Source organism: Oncorhynchus mykiss, chromosome 27 (genome assembly GCF_013265735.2).
Source record: "Oncorhynchus mykiss isolate Arlee chromosome 27, USDA_OmykA_1.1, whole genome shotgun sequence".
Lineage (NCBI taxonomy): Eukaryota > Metazoa > Chordata > Actinopteri > Salmoniformes > Salmonidae > Oncorhynchus > Oncorhynchus mykiss.
In genome coordinates this window covers 16,373,107-16,395,789 of record NC_048591.1, presented here as the reverse complement: position 1 = coordinate 16,395,789, position 22,683 = coordinate 16,373,107, and the positions used below count along the sequence as shown (strand labels likewise).

Genomic DNA, 22,683 nt, shown 5'->3' with positions numbered 1-22,683 from the left:
TTAATTATTGGATGCAATAAAGACACAATTCTTGTAAAGTTTACATTAGCAGTCATTCTAAATCCTATACAATAGTCTTGCGTAGAGAATAGTTACATGAGTAATTGTATTATTTGTTTCAACATTTTCCAGGTTTGTTTGAGGCATTCAGACTACAGTCTTCTGAGAGGGGATAAGGATGTTTAGACTATTCAAATGGCTAAATTGATATTATAGTTCATTTTTTAAATGTATTATTATATATATATATAAGAAATAAATTATTTTCAGTTCAGAGTTTAGAAGATACTAAAAGTCCCTACACTCTTGTTTGACTGCTGAACAGCTGCTTTGTCAGAAGAAAGTCTTCCGTTTCTCAGTCGTCATATTTAGTATGGTTTTATCTAAGTGAAGTACTTTTAGTAAGTGCTTTTAATTTACAGTGGTATATTTTATTTGTACAAATGTTTTGTGGGTAAATGTTGCCAAACAGAATAGCCATAACAATGTTGATCTCAAATCCATGTAGTATATATATAATAATAATAATAATAATAAAATATATATATATTTTTTTTTAATTTTTTTTTTTAAACATTTTATCATGTTTAATTTGATCACATTTGTAACTATCAGATACAAATGCTCGCCAAAACCTGGAAGCTAAAATCCCATTCAATCCAATTTAAGCACTAACTGAAATAACTAGGCATTGGATAGCACACAATCAATGATCAGGTATTTTTGAAAAAGCAATGTAAAAAAATATCTGTACAACCATAGTTTTGTTTTTGTATGGAGTAGCTAAACATTGTCTTGTATTTAAATGTAACTTATTGAGACAGTGTTATTTTATAGTGTCCATGGGTTTGTTGTGTTGATGAATAAAATAACTCAAAAGCCGTTCTGTGTCTACAGGGCTTTGTCACCACTGTAACATGACTATCTAGGGTAAGTAGAAAAAAAGTTGAGCAAGCAAAGGTAGACTGAGTGTACAAAACATTAAGAACACCTGCTCTTTCCATGACATAGAAGGACCAGGTGAAAGCTATGATCCCTTATTGATGTTGAATCCACTTCAATCAGTGTAGATGAAGGGGAGGAGACAGGTCAAATAAGTATTTTGAAGCCTTGAGACATGGATTGTGTATGAGTGCCATGAATGGGCAAAACAAAATATTTAAGTGCCTTTGAACTGGGTTTTTCACGCTCAACAGTTTCCCGTATGTATTAAGAATGGTCCGACATCCATAGGACATCCAGACTTGACACAACTGTGGGAAGCATTGGAGTCAATATGGGCCAGAATCCCTGTGGAACGCTTCAAACACCTTATAGAATACATGCCCTGACAAATTTAGGCTGTTCTGAGGACAAAAGGGGATGCAACTCAATATTAGGAAAGTGTTCCTAATGTTTTGTGTATACTTTATATTGATCTGAGTACTGTGACACAGCTTCACATTTATATACTTGCTGGGCTGGCAAACTTATTGCTCATGGATTATGAAATCAAACTTGTTTTGGTGCAAGGGTCACCTTCTGCCAGAGCCCTTTTTAAATCGTTGTTTTCTTGTATTTTGAAGCTGTAGCATTATTTGAACATTTCACAAGTGCTTACCGTAGCTAGATGTTAAAAAAAACAGCACGCATGAGGTTGCCTCCCAGGGCTTTGGTAATTCCCTCATTCCTAAAAAGGAACTTCCCTAAAGTTATTGAAGATGCCAGGAAGAGCCTTATGCAATAAAGGGAAGACAATGTTTCTTTCACATCGTATTTTTTGCAATCGAAACAGAAAACTAGTCTCATTTCCCCTGACAATATATAAAGATTGTACTGTAGTTATCCCCATCAGAAGCACAAACAGAACACTCAACATGAAGCTCTTACTCAGCCTCCTTGGTGAGTTCCTTTCAGTCCACTTAAAGAGATTACAGATCATTATTTATGTGTATAGATGATCACTGATTGATTGATTGACAGAATGACCACCAATTTTATTGTTGGTTATTTTAATGAATAATGGTTATTTATTGTTTCAGTTGTTTCAACACTACCTCAATTGGCTGAGCTACAAGGTATTTAGTAAATACATTTCTCTCTGGCTGCGTTTACACGGGCAGACCAATTCTGATCTTTTTACCAATTATTGGCAAAGATCTGATCTGATTGGTCAGCAATACCAATTCGTGGCAAAATATTTGGGCTAACTGCATAGTCAGCCATCATAGGCCTCTGAGATTTCAAGTCCTTCTCTTCAAACCAGTGTTGTGTAATGTCATCATATGAAATACAGTATGTAAATTGTTTATTTTCATGAGTAATAGTTATACACTGCTGAACATTAGTTGCCATTTGTAATGTTAGGTGATCGTGTAAATAAGACCAAGTTGCTGTTTATGCTCAGAAGTTATGCTTATTTTGTTCTCAAGTCTGACTCTAGTAGGCTGCGTTTACACAGGCAGCCCAATTCTGATATTTGTTTCACTAATTGGTCTTTTGAGCAATCAGATCAGGTTCTGAAACAGATCTGATGTGAAAAGATCTTATGTGATTGGTCAAAAGATCTTATGTGATTGATTGGTCAAAAGATCTTATGTGATTGGTCAAAAGATCTTATGTGATTGGTCAAAAGATCTTATGTGACTGATCAAAAGACCAATTATTGGAAAAATATATTGGAATTGGGCTGCCTGTGTAAACGCAGCCGTAGTAGTCTACTCAAAATGGTAGAAAGACTTACCTGTCAACATTTCTTCACAGTCCTCCCCACCAGCGCTCCGCAGACAGCCGTGGCTGAGCTAGTCAAGGGGTTACCCTGGATCTTCTCAGGGGAGAGCGTGCGTCTGAAGTGCAGTGTTCCTGGGAATGTGTCGGCCGAGTGGAGGTACCGGTGGTTCAGGGGGGGCGAGCAGCTCCAGGAGTCTGAATACTTTGTCCTCTGGAAGGCCAGGCCACAGCAGAGTGGGAAGTACTACTGCCAGGGCCTAAGAACCACATGGATAAACACACAACACACCCTCCACAGCCTGCCTATAGAAATAGAGGTGGACGGTAAGAGAACCCCTATCAAAATTGAGCCATGACGACATCTAGTTTGGTTGTCCTTCTGTTAGCAGTCTGTATTAGCCAACTCCTTTCTTGTTGTCACGCCAAACGTGTAACAATAGCAAAATAAGCAGAAACAGACTGACAACCAGGCTAAGTTACACCTGTAGCACACCTGACCATAGAGGGTAACTGTCAACAGGCCAGACAGGGACTACGCCACCCCGTTAACTAAAATCACTTATTGCTCTTTGTCAGGTGGGTGGGCCATCCTGCAGGCCCCGCCCCTGCCCATGCTGGTTGGAGAGACAATGACCCTGACGTGTCGTGTCCGTAACAACCCCAAACTGACAGAGGTCATACTCTACAAAGACGGGGTGGAGCTTCAGATACAGCGTGGCCCAGAGCTGCGTGTCACCAACCTTACCCTGCAACACCACGGATCCTATTGGTGCAGAGCATCCTGGGATGGACGGAGGGAAACCAACTCTGTAATCTCAGTGGCTGCTCCAGTGTCCATCATAGGTGAGGTTGAGTGACTGGTGTGGTTTGTAATTTTGAGTTTGTGCAGGGTGTGGAATCATATTTCAAAGTTGATTTGCCCTCATCATTCCATTATCATCACTATCATATGGTCATTGAATACCAGTTGGTATGTGAGGAATATTTTTCAGTATTAATGTTCTATATTCTCCCCTGCAGAGGTTCTGACAGAGCCCATGTTGGAGATTGTGCCCAATGACCCTCTGATCCATAAAGACCGTATGCTCCTGGTGTGTCACGTTCAACTGAACGCTCGTCAGCCGGTTCCACACATCCACTACTACTTCTACCAGGACGGGCTGAGTCTCGGGCCTGCCTCTTCCCAGGACAAAATCACAGTACTGAGGGACTCAGGCCAGTACTGGTGCAAAGCCAGCGTTCCTACTCTGGGCCTGAAGAGGCTCAGCAAGCCCTTAGGTTATGGGCGAGTGACAGGTGAACCCTCAGAACACCTGAGAATGAGAAACCAGAAAATAATAGTAGTCCCCCTTTAGGATCGGTCATAATGCTGACCAGTGGCGTCAGTTCAGTTAAACCTAGGGTATGGCAGGGTGGGGGGGACAGCTTCTCTCTGAACAATGCTCCGCATAGTCCTAAAGCCAGCTAACCAACATGCTAAACAGCCGTTGCATTTTAATTGGGATTGGAAGGATTTTAGTCTACTTTTTTGCAGCCTACTTTTATATTTTTGGTCTTGAGCTAGGGTACGGCGACTGCCATACCCTGACATTCCCAACTGACGCCCTGATGCTGACTCTGTGTTAACAGGGAAACATCAGGGACCAGTTGTCTCTCTCCAGCCCAGAGCTCCAACTCCCCAGACCACCACCTCTATCTAGCCTTCTAAGCCCCCTACCTTCCCCGATGCAGCCAGTGATTCTCCAAACACACTGTCCTGTGATGTTGTTGTTTCAGATGATGGGACAATGGTGTGGAGGGACTTATTTTGAACAATACCAGATCAATGTACATTATCAGTTTCATAATTAGACCCTTTTGAACCAATTTAGTTGCATTAGTTTACCCATTCATATGCCTCCAGAATGTACTTGTGTTTTATAACATTCCTTATCTAAATGAATGAATTAATTACTCATTAATAAAATGTTATTTGTCTTTTAAGTTGTGAATGAAACAATGAATTGTATTTGCACTGTTGATTGTAAACTCAATCCAAATAAATCCAGTCAAAGTCAAACATTTACTTATTGATTTTACTTCAAAAGTGTCCAAAAGCTCATAATACAGTGATCTTTCAATCTACCAGATTGACAGTCTTGTAAAGATGTCCTTATGTTGTTGGGTCTATAGAGGGAGTATGAAGAGAGATGGGGTGAATGCTGCAATTCAGATCACATAGAGGTGTTTTACAGTCCCTGGTACTGTGGTGGCATAGTGGGCTCCATTGTCATGCGTTGTCTGTGTAGAGCAGCAGCCCAGAGGGGCTGGTCAGTGGGGTAAAGTATGGGTAGTATGAGGTAGAGTATGGAGGAGTTCCAGTTGAGATTGTTTAGGTATTGTGGATGTACAGTAGAGTTGATTGTATTAGATATCAGATCATTTGTCAGGGCTTGTCAGCGTAGAGCAGGAAGCCAGAGAAAGTGCTGTCGTCATCACTGCTGGCGTAGACTCCATTCCAGTCCCTTAGTGTCTCCAGCCATACCTGGTCTCCCGCCGCCAGCTGCAGCAGCACCAGGCTGTACGCCTGGTCGATGTCCTGCCCATACGGAGAGTCTCGCGTCCGCACCTTCCTCACCCCATTGACTACCAGGGCGGCGCGCAAGGGCTTGTTCCGCACTGTGATGTGGTAGGAGAACATGTAGACCCCCCCGTGGGCACAGGTGAAGCTGTTGGAGGAGGAGTTGTAGTGGTTCTCTCCGTTGTGGAAGACCTTGTCAAAGCGGACGGGGAAGCCCGATGGAGGGAAGGACTTACTGGGGGAGAGGCCCACACTGACCCCGTTACCCTTCGCCCCTCTGATCCCCCGAGGGCCCCTGTCCCCTCTCATTCAGGGGGAGCCTCTGTCACGCTTTGGCCCAAACATCCCCCTCCCTCCCTGGTGTCCAGGCAGCCCTCGCACCCCTGGCTCACCTTGAGCCCCTGGGGGTCCTGGATCCCCCTGGTCACCCGCCACACCAGGGGAGCCCTGCATGCCATCCACCCCAGGAAGGCCCAGGGTCCCCTCTATCGCCCTTCAGTCCTCTCTCCCCAAATGTCCCACACTCCCCTTTGTTACCCTTGTCCCCCTTCAAGAGCACAGTGTAAGTGGGTCGTCTCAGCAACTAGGCCCAGACAGAATTTATGAGGAAGATATTAATTGATTTTACATGTTTGATTTAATCATTCTTTATGGAGGCTGGAACAGGTACAGGTAGCCTAGTTTCATGATTTCTTTGCCTGTATGTGCCTATATGTGTTAAAGGGTTTGGCTGGTTACCGCTCTCTCCTTGTTTCCCTGGGATACCCAGAGTTCCTGGGAAAGAGAGATAGATAACAGACGGTACACGGTATCCACGGTCACCTTTAACTCCTGGGAAAGAGAGATAGATAAGACAACTCTGAATAATCAATAAATCTACTGTTTGCTCACACAGCCAGGAAAGTGTACATATCTCGAATAAATAATGTATCGTTTCTCTTTTGTGTTCTCCTCTGTCTCCTTTTGGCCCTGTAGTTCCATTTGAACCAGCCAGTCCAGGAAAGCCTCTGGACTGTGCCATCCTGGATGAGCTGCACTACCTGAGCCACTTGTGTGGGTTGTAGACTCCGTCTCATGCTACCACTAGAGTAAAAGCACCGCCAGCATTCAAAAGTGACCAAAACATCAGCCAGGAAGCATAGGAATTGAGAAGTGGTCTGTGGTCCCCACCTGCAGAACCACTCCTTTATTGGGGGTGTCTTGCTAATTGCCCATAATTTCCACCTGTTGTCTATTCCATTTGTACAGCAGCATGTGAAATGTATTGTCAATCAGTGTTGCTTCCTAAGTGGACAGTTTGATTTCACAGAAGTGTGATTGACTTGGAGTTACATTGTGTTGTTCAAGTGTTCCCTTTATTTTTCTGAGCAGTGTAGTTTCAACAAGATATCAAAAGCCATGGGTCACCACTACAGTATACTGGTATTGTTAAAGGTCCCTATGTTGTTATAGTGATTTCAATACCTGGTAGTCCTCTGCCCCCTTTTGGCCCTCGAGGGCCCTTCTCTGGTAGACAGCACTCACAAAAATTGAAGTAGCACTCGTTATAATCCAAGGTGTAATTATCATGCCCAACACCAGGGGGCCCTGTGGTTTCAGTATAGTAATCCTGGTTGGAATCACTGGGGTAGGTTGTGGTCTCTGTGGTAACCAGGGGGTAGGGATCCATGGGATCTGATTTATCCACTGATTTCAGTGTGTTAGGGATGATGGTGGTTAGGGGCTGCATGGTAATCCGGGGCTGCTCGCGGTAAGGCATGGGCTTCTTGGTGTATTGGTACTTTGGTCGCTGAGTGGTCTTCGTCGATACACTGGTCACTGTGAATGGCATCACTGCCACTGCCAAGAGGGCAGAGTGATAGGAGAGCATCCTGATGTTTGACAAGAATCTAAGGAGGGAGAAATAGAGAAACTGTCACTTCTCATACACTGATGTAGCATCCCTGTATGTAAGCATACTACTTACTACAGCCTCTGCCAAGAGGTCTGGAGCTTTATAGCACAGGACATAGTGAGCTTGCCCTGTCACTGCATGGTTTTTGGTATGTAAAAAAGCATTATTTCAGAACTGATTATATTAGGTGTATATCACACATTAATATTTACAGTAGCTCAAAGCAACGTACTTTCGACTCAGGGCAGGAGAACATTTATGAGACCCCATAACAACAACAATCCTCAAAAAAAAACATATAAAGCATCTTATCATCTATCAAGACTGGGTTTGACACCTTCTCTTTTCCATCCATCTCTCTCTCCCTCCCTCTGTTTCTCTCTCTGTTGCAGACCAGTCTATTGTATATGAACCACTCAATATTCCACTGTCACAGCACTGCCAGACATGACCTCATCACAAAGATGTTGATTGAGAACTTACAGGCACTCAACTCATCACCTCACAAATGGGTGGTCAAACAAAACAGAAACCGCTTATTGAACAGAGCTCAGTATAAAGCAATAAATCCAAATTTGACACTTGCCTAATTATGACGGGCCCATCTAATCATTGATCCCCTGTCTAACAGTACCATGGAGGCTGCAGCAGCAGCAACACTGGAACTCTTTGATATCTCTATAAGGCTTTGATGATGGACATCCCCCACCAATGAGGAGTAGAGCTGTGAGCCCAGGGGGAGGTTTGAAACCCAACGACAAGCTAATCTAGCAGAGCCTGGAGCTGGACCAAGCAGAACCACTGCACCTCGGCACACTCTCTGTATCCCTGTTGTGTAAAATGTGCTTTTGTGACACTGGATACAGTGTCCGTGAGAAGCACTACCCCGGTGTGGGCCCGGGCGAGAGGAGAGAGGCAACGGGTCACCTGATATAGGAGAAATTCCTCCAGCAGCCACCCTGCTGCCCCGCAGCCACCCCCTCTAGTCCCCCTCTTACTGGGGGACTAAGAGCCAAGCTGGGAGGCTTCCAGTGGCCCCATAGTGGGGTTCATACACGTCTTACTACAGGTGGAGGGAGTGCAGCGCAACTCCAATACAAGAAGGTACATTTCTCCTGGCCATATTGGTCAAATCATTGTGAGCTTGTGTAAAATAGTATAGAAGTAATAGGGATTACAGTTGTAAATCAGTAGCTACAGGTATACTGTTTAGGGTTCCCCACTCTGCTTAGCCCAAATCCTCTATAACTACCGCAGAACAAAGATCTGTATCATCACTATCTACTTGGTGATTGTCCACGAAAAGCTTAAGCCTAAAGAGCGCTACTAATCTCACTGTCTCACTCAACAGTTACTAAACCTGAGCTGTCGTCAAAGGAAACAGCTTATCTCTCTAACCCTCTCTACAGGTGAACACACAGCCATACTGCACAGTATACTGTTTAGGGTTCCCCACTCTGCTTAGCCCAAATCCTCTATAACTACCGCAGAACAAAGATCTGTATCATCACTATCTACTTGGTGATTGTCCACGAAAAGCTTAAGCCTAAAGAGCGCTACTAATCTCACTGTCTCACTCAACAGTTACTAAACCTGAGCTGTCGTCAAAGGAAACAGCTTATCTCTCTAACCCTCTCTACAGGTGAACACACAGCCATACTGCACAGTCACTGGAACCAACTATCTCTTGTTAGAAGAATGGTTATATCCATCAGTTATAGCAAACTGAACGTCACAGTGGTAACAGGACAGCTCGTGACTGATACAAATGAAACTACTACCACCAGAGGACAGGGTTCAGTAGTTAAAGACCTCAACCTCCCTGAGGGATCTATGACCACCAAAAGAAATTGCAGGAAGAGGGGAAATGAAAGTGAGAAATAGAGAGGGGAGGTGAAGGTGAGATGGAAGGAGAGGAATAGAGAGGGGGGGGGGGGGGGTCCAGGGGTAGTGAGGGAGAGCTTTATTTATACTTTGAATATATAAGACTGTGCCTTCCATTTGCATACATTCAATTATCACCTGTTTCTTATTTCTCCTCTCCTCTTTGCATTATCTTATTAGCATCCTCCTATTAGCATCATCTTATTAGCTCTGCCTCCTGCTCTCCCTCCACCTCTCTAGCTCTCCTTCAAAGCAGTTTGAACGTGGTCCGTCCCTGAGATGGCCCATTGAGGTTCCACCCCTCAGTCTCACTCCTCCATTCAGTCCACACAACAGAACGGGTCAGTTTACCAGCCTCGCCACCACAGGAACACAAGCACCGCTCACCTGCCCACTCACCTAACACTGGCACTGCCCGTGACCCCAGGCGCTCCCACAGTACAGCACCATGGAGAAAAACATATACAGTCAAGAATTAAGCAGGAGCAGTGGAGCAGGGACAGAGGCAGGGTGACTTGCATGGATACTTTACGTTAACTAACCCTCTTCATGGAAAGAAGATCTCTAAGTGTCAGTATAGAGGATGTAGGGGTGCAGGTGGGAAGGTGTGTGAGTGTGTGTGCATGTGTGAAAGATTAGATAGTTGTTTGCCTCCTGGGTGAACATTTGCTTTTAGCCCTAGTGAGTAAGATGACAGTTGAAGTAAACCATTAGCAAAATGTCAGTCTTAGTATCTGATTGATGCCCTCTACCAAAACGCCAGTTCCTTTTCCTCTCAGATTATCCCCTGGTACACTAACCTGGCCATAGACATATTATTGTTCAACAGCCCAGCCTGCCTTATCAAGTGAAATCTAGAGACCTTGAAATTAGCAACTAATGACTTTGGTGCTTGTTTTGGCAAATAAATTATACGCCTCTTATGTAGTGAGACCAAGCAATACCTTCATATTATCTGACACACCTTTCTTGAGTTGTTCAGTATTGAAATGGAAATTTCAACAGGTACACGTTATTTTCTTAAAATATATTGGTTGTTGGTTTGCCATTGAGCGTTACTGAAGAAGGCAACATAAAAAAGTATTTGCTTTTTTCACTCAAGCACAGAGCCTAATTGTCTTGTGAGATGGAAGCTGAAGCATTGCAAGGGTATCAGAGACCCAGGTGGACTCCCCAGAGACACAGAGGGGTGTCTGTGTGGAGAGAGACCCCAGGAGAGTGATCCCTGAGTAGGGGGTTGTGGGGAGTAAGGTGCCCAGGGCCAAAAGAGGTGGGGGTAGTTGGGGAAAACAGGGTCTGGGGGTTACAGGGGAGAAAGAGAAAGAGAGAGAAAGAGGGTCATGGTAAGGTGAGTGCAAGGTAAAAGTGCTCTGGTACCACCCACTTGTTTCCCCCCACCTACGTTCTCTACCTGTCCCCTAGCCCCGGGTCGGACCCCGTCCCACAGAGGTAGAGTAACCCAGACTATGATCAGGTGAAGAGCTCCAAATGGACTTCTCTATGACCCCGTGGAGAAAGGACAGGCTTTAAGCCATCGAAGAACCATTTGAAAATCTTTTAAAAACCACCTCTCTCTCTCTCTCTCTCTCTCTCTCTCTCTCTCTCTCTCTCTCTCTCTCTCTCTCTCTCTCTCTGTCTCTCTCTCTCTCTCTCTCTCTCTCTCTCTCTCTCTCTCTCTCTCTCTCTCTCTCTCTCTCTCTCTCAGGCCTACATCTTACTAATAAAGAATAGCTGAAAAAGAATGTTTGGCAACACATTTTCTAGAGAATATGCCATGCACACTTAATATTTTTTAGAAATAAATAAAATCTAGGGCCAGGATGGAATGCATACAGAAGTGTTCAGAAGTATTCATTCAGATAAGCATTATACAACTTATCAAATATCCATTAATTACATGAAGGAAAAAATTAAAGTTATTGAAAAAAGTTTGATGTCTTTTTCATCAAAACAGGCCGGTCAGTTTGAAGGTCAGTAGTCACTGTTGACTGAGAAAAGGAGAGAACGAGAAATGGAGCAGATGAGAAGAGGGCTGGAAAGAGTGGGAAAGACAGGCCAGTCAGTCTGAGGGTCAGTAGTCACTGTTGACTGAGAAAAGGAGAGAACGAGAAATGGAGCAGATGAGAAGAGGGCTGGAAAGAGTGGGAAAGACAGGCCAGTCAGTCTGAGGGTCAGTAGTCACTGTTGACTGAGAAAAGGAGAGAACGAGAAATGGAGCAGATGAGAAGAGGGCTGGAAAGAGTGGGAAAGAGAGAGGGACAGAGATTTTTCTAAACAGCAGTGATATATTGTAAAATGATGCTTTTTATGTCACATTAGCAGTATGTCTTTGAGAATAGTTTGACAGGGGGAACCATAGGTTGACAGGGGGAACCATAGGTTATGGTTGAGCGATCAGTTCTACCATCATCCATAATGGAGCACAGTGATGTCAAGCCACACACTTACTGATGGTAACCCTGACCTAGAAACCTGACCTGACCCCACTCCCCTGGGCTCCTGTGTGTTCATATCCTGCTCTCTCTCCTGCCCTCCCCCTGTTCCTAACATCCCATAGCCACTAGGTGGCAGTGTTATTTAATCAAATAAATCACTGAGGCCTCCCCACCAGTCCTGTTCCTTGGATACACACAACAGAACCCAAAGCTTATCTGTCCTGAGCTACTCTTGCACACATATTCACATAACATAGATAGGTCTGCAATGTGAAACACCATGATTCATATTAATTTCTCTGCTGTCTTTTATCTATAGGTAGAGGACAATGTCATTATCTGATGGTTCATGACAGAAAGACAAGTGGAACTGGGGAGGCAGTTTAAACCCTAACCATCTCTCCACATGCATAACCATATACATGGTGACATGCCTAATCTGTGTGTGGTGTCGTCATGTAAGGCTATAGGCTATGAGCTTACTAACCAACCCTTCTGGGGGTGACTATTGGTCATACTCTCCCATGCCTCCTTATTTTCTCTTTAGTTTGAATCCAGTAGCGATCATGTGAGGTTGAGTTTGCTCAGGGCGTGAAGGAATTCTATAACTCCATGGCCAGTCTATTACCTAGCTCACCTCGTCTCTGGAGATGAGGAGACAGCAGGGAGGGGTGTCCAACTGTCCACAAAAACAGGTGCTCACCTTGATCACCTCCATCTTTGCATTGTGGAAGGGAGATGTACACCTGTTCAACCAAAAAGGACCCTTTCTTCCTCTCTTGCACAAACACACCGGCACGCACAACAGTCTAATGACTGACCTCAATGATTCCTCCACCCAACCCGGTAGTAAAGCAAACAGACTACCCTCAAAACAAACAGTACAAATGGCACGTGCTTAGTGCTAGGCTTTCTTTGCTGTCTGTGATTTTGTGTATCTATCTGAGAGGATCAGAACAAATCCAATCTGATGAAACCGAACCAAGAGAACAGATAGATTCACAAGTAAAATATTTATCCATGAACAAACTCTCATTAAAGATTTCCATGGCTTTGAGAGTAAATCTGTATCATGTTTAGATGGGTCTTTCTTTCTCTCTGTGAGTGAATGAAATTGGCTCCCTCTGCTCCTTGTCAATCACAGATCTCACTAAACAAAAGCTTTGCTCATTACCATGGGGGCAAAGTTAGTAATGCCACAACCCTGCACTTGACTAAAACTGTATGAGTGAATGGATAGGTGGAGTTACAGCGGGTTTTCCCAAACTCAGGACCCCAAGAGGTGCACGTTTTGGTTTTGACCTTGACGGTGTTTGGGAAACACTGAAATACAGACTCTAGGGGTGCCCTAACAACTGTGTTGTTGTGTGTTACATAAGGAATGTAGGCCTTCAAAACCTGATCAATATCCTACTGACGGATCACACACGGTGTGTTTTTGTGCTTTTACTATAGCAAAACAAGGATAACTCAGACAAGTGGGGACATTTTGCCAGTCCCCACAAGGGAAAAGTATATTTTAGGCTTAAGGGCTAGGTTTAAGGTTAGGGTTGGGGTTAGGGGTTAAGGTTAGGGTTAGGGTTAGGTTAAGGGTTAGGTTTTGGGGAAATAAGATTTATAATGGGAATCAATTCTTTGGTCCCCACAAGGATAGTAAAAAAACGTGTGTTGTGTTGTGTTGTGTTGTGTTGTGTTGTGTTGTGTTGTGTTGTGTTGTGTTGTGTTGTGTTGTGTTGTGTTGTGTTGTGTTGTGTTGTGTTGTGTTGTGTTGTGTTGTGTTGTGTTGTGTTGTGTTGTGTTGTGTTGTGTGTGTGTGTGTGTGTGTGTGTGTGTGTGTGTGTGTGTGTGTGTGTGTGTGTGTGTGTGTGTGTGTGTGTGTGTGTGTGTGTGTGTGTGAGATGCTAAGAATTGTCCTGTGAGAAGCAACAACAAAGCAAGCCAAGAAAGGTGAGCGATTCAAACGTAAACAGTGTTACTTAGCATTGGGCCCATTGTGGATGTGTTTACAGAGTCAGCGTCAAGACTGATAGCTCTCTTTATTTACATTTGATCATTAGATAAGGGAGTTCTGATTTAATCTACTGTCACTAATGAAGCATATCCCAATCTGGAGGGAAGGGAGGGGCGGAGAGGATAGGGTTCCTGTGCATTGTTTCACTCAATATGATTAATTGAAATTCATCTGCAATAATGATGCTCTTTCAGAGCAGGACAGAGAAAAGACTGGCCTCTGCCTGGGGAAGTGGAATACAATTTTGATCAGGTAGTTTTTTTTCCAATTCGTTTTTCTGTTCACTTACTATTTTACCTAGCTCTTATCAATAGTTCTTATCATATCAATTTATAAATTACTGTGCATGGAGAATGGAGAATTTTAAATTAAGTAGATGTTTTAAAAGGCTGGTCATGACACACATCAACACCATCATCCCAGACACTCTAGAAACACTAGACATACCACCCTAACAGTGCCACAGATGACGCAATGTCAATTGTACTTTACGCTGCCCTCTCCCACCTGCACAAGAGGGGAAATAAATATGTGAGAATGCTATTCATAGACTACAGCTCAGCGTTCAACACCATAGTCCATCCCCAATCTAGGGACCCTGGAACTGAACCCCTCCCCCTGCAACTGGATCATGGACTTCCTAACGGGCCGGACCCAGGTGGTGAGGGTTAACAACAACACCTACGCCACACTGACCCTCAAGACGGGGGCCCCACAGGGGTGTATGCTTAGTCCCCTCCTGTACTCCCTGTTCACCCACGACTGTGTGGCCACGCATGACTCCAACACCATCATCAAGTTTGCTGACGACACAACATTGGTAGGCCCAATCACCGATGGCAATGAGTCAGCCTTACAGGGAGGAGGTCAGAGACTGTGTGGTGCCAGAACAACAACCTCTCCCTCAATGTCAGCAAGACAAAGGAGCTGATTGTGGAATGTAGGAGAAAGAGGGGGAAGCACACCCTCACCCACATCGACGGCGCTGTAGCTCCGTAACATGGTCCGCACACACCAACACAGTTGTGAAGAGGGCACGGTAGTGGCAAAAAAGATTTGTCATGGGCCCTCGGATCCTCAAAAAGTTCTACAGCTGCACCATCGAGAGCATCTTGACTGGCTGCATCACCTTCTGGTATGTCAAATGTTGTACGCCCTTGACCGCAAAGCGCTACAGAGGGTGATGTGGACAGCCCAGTACATCACTGGGGCCGAGCTCCCTGCCATCCAGGACCTCTATATCAGGCGGTGTTAGAGGAAAACCCTGAAAAATGTCCAAAGAATCCAGCCACCCAAGCCATAGACTGTTCACTCTGCTAGCCTCCGGCAAACTGTACCAGAGCGTTGGTTCTTGGACCAACAGGCTCCGAGACAGCCCAAGTCTTATGACTGTTAAATAGTAAATTCATGTTACCCCAACTATCTGTACTGACCCTATGCACGCTCACTAGACTATATACACACACTCACATTGCACTTTACCCTGCCTTCGGGTACATTTTTTATTTTATTTATTGTACCTTTATTTAACTAGGCAAGTCAGTTAAGAACAAATTCTTATTTTCAATGACGGCCTAGGAACAGTGGGTTAACTGCCTGTTCAGGGGCAGAGGGTGATGTGGACAGCCCAGTACATCACTGGGGCCGAGCTCCCTGCCATCCAGGACCTCTATATCAGGCGGTGTTAGAGGAAAACCCTGAAAAATGTCCAAAGAATCCAGCCACCCAAGCCATAGACTGTTCACTCTGCTAGCCTCCGGCAAACTGTACCAGAGCGTTGGTTCTTGGACCAACAGGCTCCGAGACAGCCCAAGTCTTATGACTGTTAAATAGTAAATTCATGTTACCCCAACTATCTGTACTGACCCTATGCACGCTCACTAGACTATATACACACACTCACATTGCACTTTACCCTGCCTTCGGGTACATTTTTTATTTTATTTATTGTACCTTTATGTAACTAGGCAAGTCAGTTAAGAACAAATTCTTATTTTCAATGACGGCCTAGGAACAGTGGGTTAACTGCCTGTTCAGGGGCAGAACGACAGATTTGTACCTTGTCAGCTCGGGGATTTGAACTTGCAACCTTCCAGTTATTAGTCCAATGCTCTAACCACTAGGCTACCCTGCCACCCCAATATACATATCTAACTCAAATACCGCACATTGATCTGGTACTGGTGCTCCCTATATATAGCTCCATTCTTGGATATTTATTTTATCCCTCTTATGTTATTATTACATGTTTTTACTCTGCATTGTTAGGAAGGGCTCATAAGCAAGCATTTCACAGTGAATACTACATATTTTACATTTGAGTCATTTAGCAGATGCTTTGATCCAGAGTGACTTACAGTAGTGAGTGTAAACATTTTTGTGCTTTTCCCCTACTGGTCCTCCGTGGGAGTCGAACCCACAACTCTGGCGTTGTAAGCACCATGCTTTTACCAACGGAGTCACACGGGACCCCTAGTTGTATTTGGCAATTTGATTTGATTTGATCTCTGCCACACCTCCATTTCTTTGATCTCCACCCCAAACGTCTTGCTGACGCTGGCATTTCCCCCATGCTTACGCGTAGAGAGAAAAGTGCATCAAAATAGAATAATGTTCAATTTACGCTCGCATAACTCAGGTCTTAATTTTCCCCATAAAGAACAGATATGTATTATTCCTGGAAAGAATAAGGTGGTGGTGTCCAGTTCCAGGCTATGAAAAGCAACGTAGCCAGCCTCTTTAAAAACAGAAACGTAAATTATAGTTTTCAGTTTCCTTCACCCTTCATCCTTTTTAACCCTCGTACAACCGACTGAGGTCATTTTGGTTTATTCAATTCTTCAATTTTTTTGGACTTTGTCAGTCAACAAATTCTTAACGAGTCAAACTCATTGTTTAGTGTTTCTGTATCAATATCGAAGTCCTTTGGGAACTTTTTTGGGGGGGAACTTTTGACCCCAGACAAAAACACATCATTCCGCCTGTAGTAATTTGATAGATAAGAACTTTACTTGAATCTATGTTTCTCTGGAGACAGAGATTCACCAGAGGGTGGAGGGTGACCTGTATCAGTGACCAGATAGACAGATTCACCAGAGGGTGGAGGGTGACCTGTATCAGTGACCAGATAGACAGATTCACCAGAGGGTGGAGGGTGACCTGTATCAGTGACCAGATAGACAGATTCACCAGAGGGTGGAGGGTGACCTGTATCAGTGACCAGATAGACAGATTCACCAGAGGGTGGAGGGTGACCTGTATCAGTGACCAGATAGACAGATTCACCAGAGGGTGGAGGGTGACCTGTATCAGTGAACAGATAGACAGATTCACCAGAGGGTGGAGGGTGACCTGTATCAGTGACCAGATAGACAGATTCACCAGAGGGTGGAGGGTGACCTGTATCAGTGACCAGATAGACAGATTCACCAGAGGGTGGAGGGTGACCTGTATCAGTGACCAGATAGACAGATTCACCAGAGGGTGGAGGGTGACCTGTATCAGTGACCAGATAGACAGATTCACCAGAGGGTGGACTGGAGGGTGACCTGTATCAGTGACCAGATGGACAGATTCACCAGAGGGTGACCTGTATCAGTGACCAGATAGACAGATTCACCAGAGGGTGGAGGGTGACCTGTATCAGTGACCAGATAGACAGATTCACCAGAGGGTGGAGGGTGACCTGTATCAGTGACCAGATAGACAGATTCACCAGAGGGTGGAGGGTGATCTGTATCAGTGACCAGATAGACAGATTCACCAGAGGGTGGAGGGTGATCTGTATCAGTGACCAGATAGACAGATTCACCAGAGGGTGGAGGGTGATCTGTATCAGTGAACAGATAGACAGATTCACCAGAGGGTGGAGGGTGACCTGTATCAGTGATTTTGACCAGATAGACAGATCATTTGCAGAGATACAGCTCCCGATGTACTCACCTAAGATTGTACTTTTCTACACCACATATCTATCATATGACTATGTACAAAACCAAAATTACCTTATTTTTGTACATATAAAAATCTGCCAATGATATACTGCCAATAGTATAAATACTTAATAGAACTGTGATACAAAACTTAGATACACTCAGAATCTACACCGGGAGCTGTACGTACTGGTGTTGTCTGGCTACAAATCCACATTGCTCCGGCCAAACTGACATTTTTGCCTCCCCCCTACAATTTCTAGAATGGGAACACATTCTGACTGTTTGGATTGGTCCCAGAAACCGATGGGTTGGGCCAGAACCGGCCTACATGCTGATGTTATCAACTTTGATACTCTGACTGGTTAGATTTGTTACAGACGATCAAATCGCTGATACATTTGTTTTGTACAACTCCCCTCATTTTGAAGTCACACAAACGACTTCTAGGATGGCAGATTTAGACAATACATGTAGCGATCGATAGAGCAGCGGAATTCCTTAGAGGGTGAATGTGGACCTGTTGTAGTGATCTTGTCCTGATAGACAGATCACCTGCTGAGATGGAGCACCTTATGTACTTGCCTATATTTATAACTGGTTAGAACTAGGTATAAATGTGTACAAAATCTAAATGACCTTAGATATATGCTTAGATGCAGTCAAAACAGCTCATACAAGTTTGTCAGTGGTATGAATACTTGGCAGAACTGTAATACAGAAACCAGCCACCCTCTGAATGTACACATGGTGCTGCATTGGTGTATATTCTTACGGAAAATGTTATATAAATACCTGAACTCCTAAGATATCCTCCAATATATGTGCAACTTTTAATGGTATTTGGGTTGCTTTAACATTTGGTTTGAAGTGACTGAGGATTTGGACATGCTTTATGAAGCATCCTGGCTCTACCACTCCCATTGTTTCACTAGCAGCGATGCTAATGCTGCCTGTGGGGTAAGTAAATTAAAAAAACGATTCTACCAACTGATCGTAAATCAACTTTTTAGTACTAACGTGGACTGTACTTTGGAAAAAAAGCTGTACATTATTTAAGGGAAAGAAAACTGTATTTTTTTGGTTGTTTTATAATATTTTGATAAGACAAATTGATATTGCTATGATATTTGCTTCATGATTGTCTGATCGGTAGTCCATGTATGTAAAATATGTTGGTAGTATGAGGGTTAAATGTCACAATCTCCTTTAAGTGACATGAATTACATAACTTCATTGTCAGGTTGGTGTCTTGCATTGGGTCGTTTATTCTTGTTTACCTTTGTCATATGTCCTTCTGGAGAATTAGGAATGGTCATAACACTTCTCTACATATTTACAGGGCTTTCAAGTTTTTTTTTTGCTGAACACAATACTTCCCATTGTCTATGGTTCAGAGTATACATGTGACATTATTTAAGAGCAAGATTAACAGATGCATAGGCAGAGAGAGAGAGGGGGAAATAAACGTACAGTGGCATCTACTTCCAGGCTTTACACCAGCCTAGTAGCCTACTGTGGTAAGAAGTAACAGTCCTCCTTGGTAAACCAAACCCCTGGTCACTCATTCCTGTACTCTGAGGGGGAACTGGTTGGGTGGCACAGCCCTCTCGATGCCCTGGACTCACAGCTGTCCCTTGGAAGTGGAATGTACCACCCAGGCTTTTGTTGTCATTTTGACTTGTTTTCAGTCATGACCACTCTGCAACCCCATTTACATTATACAGTAGGTCAGCAGGCAATAATATGTTCCTGTTATATAATATACTGAACACAAATATATTCACACTAAACATACTGTGCAAGATCAAATCAATACACTTGACTCAAAACAGCTGCACTGAAATCAACACTACTCTGTTCCTCTAGTTTAGGTCTCGAATGCAAATACAGTTCATTGAAAAACACCAACAGATCATTCTTTCACATTTGTAATATTGCTTTATTTCTGAAGAATCCAGTGATGAGAGACAAATATACCATAGATATCAGTAAATGTTTAAGGCCACACAATGATCTTTTGTCCTCATGCAACTCTGATCAAGCCATCAGAAATGTCTCAACCACTAATGATTAGACTGAAAGGATATAAAAGCACTTTCATTTGAAGGAAAACAACATATTCAGTAATGTACAGTGCATTCGAAAAGTATCCAGACCCCTTGACTTTTTCCACATTTTGTTACGTTACAGCTTTATTGTTAAATGGATTCAATTGTTTTTTTCCCCATCAATCTACACACAATATCCCATAATGACAAAGCGAAAACTGTATTTAAAAAAAAAAACATTTCTTAAAAATAAAAACCAGAAATATCACATTTACATAAGTATTCAGACCCTTTACTCAGTACTTTGTTGGCGCACCTGTATTTGGGGAGTTTCTCCCATTCTCTGCAGATCCTCTCAAGCTCTGTCAGGTTGGATAGGGTGTGTCGCTGCACAGCTGTTTTCAGGTCTCTCCAGAGATGTTCGATCGGGTTCAAGTCTGGGCTCTGGCTGGGCCACTCAAGGACATTCAGGCACTTGTCCTGAAGCCACTCCTCTGTTGTCTTGGCTGTGTGCTTAGGGTCGTTGTCTTGTTGGAAAATGAACCTTCACCCCAGTCTGAGTTCCTGAGTGCTCTGGATCAGGTTTTCATAAAGGATCTCTTTGTACTTTGCTCCGTTCATCTTTCCCTCGATCCAGCATGATGTTCCCACCACCATGTTTCACCGTAGGGATGGTGCCAGGTTTCCTCCACTTGGCATTCAGACCAAAGAGCTCAATATTGGTTTCATCAGACCAGAGAATCTTGGCAAACTCCAAGCGGACTGTCATGTGCCTTTTACTGAGGAGTGGCTTCCGTCTGGCCACTCTACCATAAAGGCCTGATTGGTGGAGTGCTGCAGAGATGGTTGTCCTCCCGGAAGGTTCTCCCATCTCCACAGAGGAACTCTGGAACTCTGTCAGAGTGACCATCAGGTTCTTGGTCACTTCCCTGACCAAGGCCCTTCTCCCATTGATTGCTCAATATGGCCGGGCGGCCAACTCTAGGCCAACTCTAGGAAGAGTCTTGATGGTTCCAAACTTCTTCCATTTAAGAATGATGGAGGCCACTCTGTTCTTGGGGATCTTTAATGCTTCGGAAATGTTTTGGTACCCTTCCCCAGATCTGTACCTCGACACAATCTTGTCTCTGAGCTCTACGGACAATTCTTTCAACCTCATGGCTTAGTTTTTGCTCTGACATACACAGGTGTGTCTCCTTCCAAATCATGTCCAATCAGATTAATTTACCACAGGTGGACTCCAATCAAGTTATAGAAACATCTCAAGGATGATCAATGGAAACAGGATGCACCTGAGCTCAATTTTGAGTCTAATAGCAAAGGGCCTGAATACCTATGTAAATCAGCTATTTCTGCTTTTTATTTTTAAGAGATTTGCTACGATTTTTCTTAAAAACCTGTTTTTGCTTTGTCATTATGGGGTAGTAAAGTAAAGTAACAAAATGTGGAAAAGGTTTAGGGGTCTGAATACTTCCTGAATGTACTGTACATAGCCACAAGAGAAAACTGTTTTCGTAATTGACATTGTAACCAGCCAAGCTTTACCAGTGCATATAAATATCAATATAAATCTAGTTACAAATCATATACAGACTAAATCAGAAAGTCCTTAAGTCAATGACAAAGCAAAGCCTGAACCAGAGAGCTAACATTTCCTCTTGCCAAGCATAGCAACAGTAAAAACACTGCAGATGGGGGACAGGGCTGTGCACACAAGGATATGATTGTTCAGTTTGATCAATGTATGCATTGACAAATCATCAGACATATTTAGGGTTGGGAGGAACATTTTAAAACCTTGTAATATTTGCCTGGTCTCAATGTCTCTGAATAAATTGTATAGCAGGGAAAGATTTGCTTTATGACTCAGTAATTGGAGTGCAGTCAATGGTCGTCATTAGCATTGTCCAGTGGGTTTAAGTGCATGTAAATGTATTGTGATCAGTAATGTCTCACCCTGTATCAGACAGCTGTCAACAGTCAGAGAGATAAGTGGCATTACCTGCAGGCAAATGCAAAACACAGAGATGTGATATGCACTCACACTATTCCAGAGTGAGAAGAATAAAAAAGAACAAACCACATTTCATATTTCTGGAAAAAACAAGGCGTTTCACAGCAAAGGTGAAGGGAGGTATTCTCCCAGAATATTTCACAGAATCATCCTAAACTCAGCCTTCCTTTGCTGAGTAGATAGTAGAGTATTGTGGATTGTGGGAGTAGTGGGTAACTGTATGGTGAAAGGGTGGTGAGAGAACTGAGAGGTCAGACGGTCATCGAGTCAAGTGAGGTCAAGGTCAAATGTCAAGATCTTAGGTAGGGAGTCCTCCCTTCTCATTCCCAATCTCCTTCCTGTCATCCATCCCATCCATCCACTGCTTTAGTGCCATGGTGCTCTCTGGCTGTTCCCCACAGATCCCGGAGAAGAACTTGAGTGCCAGGCGCACATGTACAGGCACGAAGGCGTAGGAGGTGTAGATGACCATGGCCACAGAGGAGAAGAAGACAGAGTTGAAGATGGACTGCTCCCAGGGCTCAAGCACATATATGCTTGTGATGAGCAGGTACTGGTAGTACAGCCAGCCCAGGTATTCCTTCAAGTATTTAAAGTCCATCCTCATGCTGCTCCAGTGGTCAGGGTAAGGATGGGAGAGGTAAGGGCAGAGAAAGGAACAGAGAGAGCGAGATAAAAGAGAGAGAGAAGGAGGAGAGGAGTGATAGGAAGATAGGAGAGAGAGAAAGAGATAAATAAAGGGAGGGGAGAAAGAGAGAAAGGAGGAGGATGGCAGTGATAATGGCAGCAGGGGACACATAATGGACACAAACAAACAAACACACAAGACAGACAACATCAATCATGTGGAAAGATATACAGTTAGTCGACTCACCTGATAGAATTACCCCTATTTTCCCAGGAGGCATCACCAATTGCAAGAGGGAAAACACTTAGTAGCTGAAAAACGAGCTTACCATGTGTGTGTGTGTGTATGCATGCATGTGTGTTGGGGGAAAATCTTAGTTCAGTGATATAACCTCAAGTGTTTGTAGTAGTCTCATTATAAACCCTAGTCTTCTTCAGCTTTCAGTGCGCCTGCTACTATGTAAATACCCATGTCTTACATACCTACCATATCCTTGAGGGAGGAAACAATGCAAAATGGTATTAGAAAACACATTCATTGTGGGTCTGTGTTTATTAATGAGAAG

The 22,683-nt window shown here is 43.7% G+C and overlaps 1 protein-coding gene and 1 pseudogene across 1 annotated transcript; one reads left to right on the top strand and one right to left on the bottom strand.

Annotated features, from left to right (window-relative positions):
• The first annotated feature begins 1,779 nt into the window (after positions 1-1,779).
• Positions 1,780-4,768, top strand: LOC110507636 (high affinity immunoglobulin gamma Fc receptor I). Its single transcript, XM_021587750.2, has 5 exons — positions 1,780-1,881; positions 2,022-2,057; positions 2,743-3,033; positions 3,286-3,552; positions 3,730-4,768. Exons 1-5 carry the CDS (start codon positions 1,857-1,859, stop codon positions 4,062-4,064), a joined length of 954 nt encoding a protein of 317 aa, XP_021443425.2. The 5' UTR covers positions 1,780-1,856; the 3' UTR covers positions 4,065-4,768.
• Positions 4,769-4,806: 38 nt separating this feature from the next.
• LOC110507086 lies at positions 4,807-14,495 on the bottom strand (annotated as a pseudogene).
• Positions 14,496-22,683: the final 8,188 nt, after the last annotated feature.

Coding starts and splice junctions, on each gene's coding strand:
- LOC110507636 (XM_021587750.2), top strand. CDS start 1,857: ATGAAGCTCTTACTCAGCCTCCTTG. Junction 1,882..2,021: donor GCTCTTACTCAGCCTCCTTG/GTGAGTTCCTTT, acceptor TTATTGTTTCAG/TTGTTTCAACACTACCTCAA. Junction 2,058..2,742: donor TCAATTGGCTGAGCTACAAG/GTATTTAGTAAA, acceptor ATTTCTTCACAG/TCCTCCCCACCAGCGCTCCG.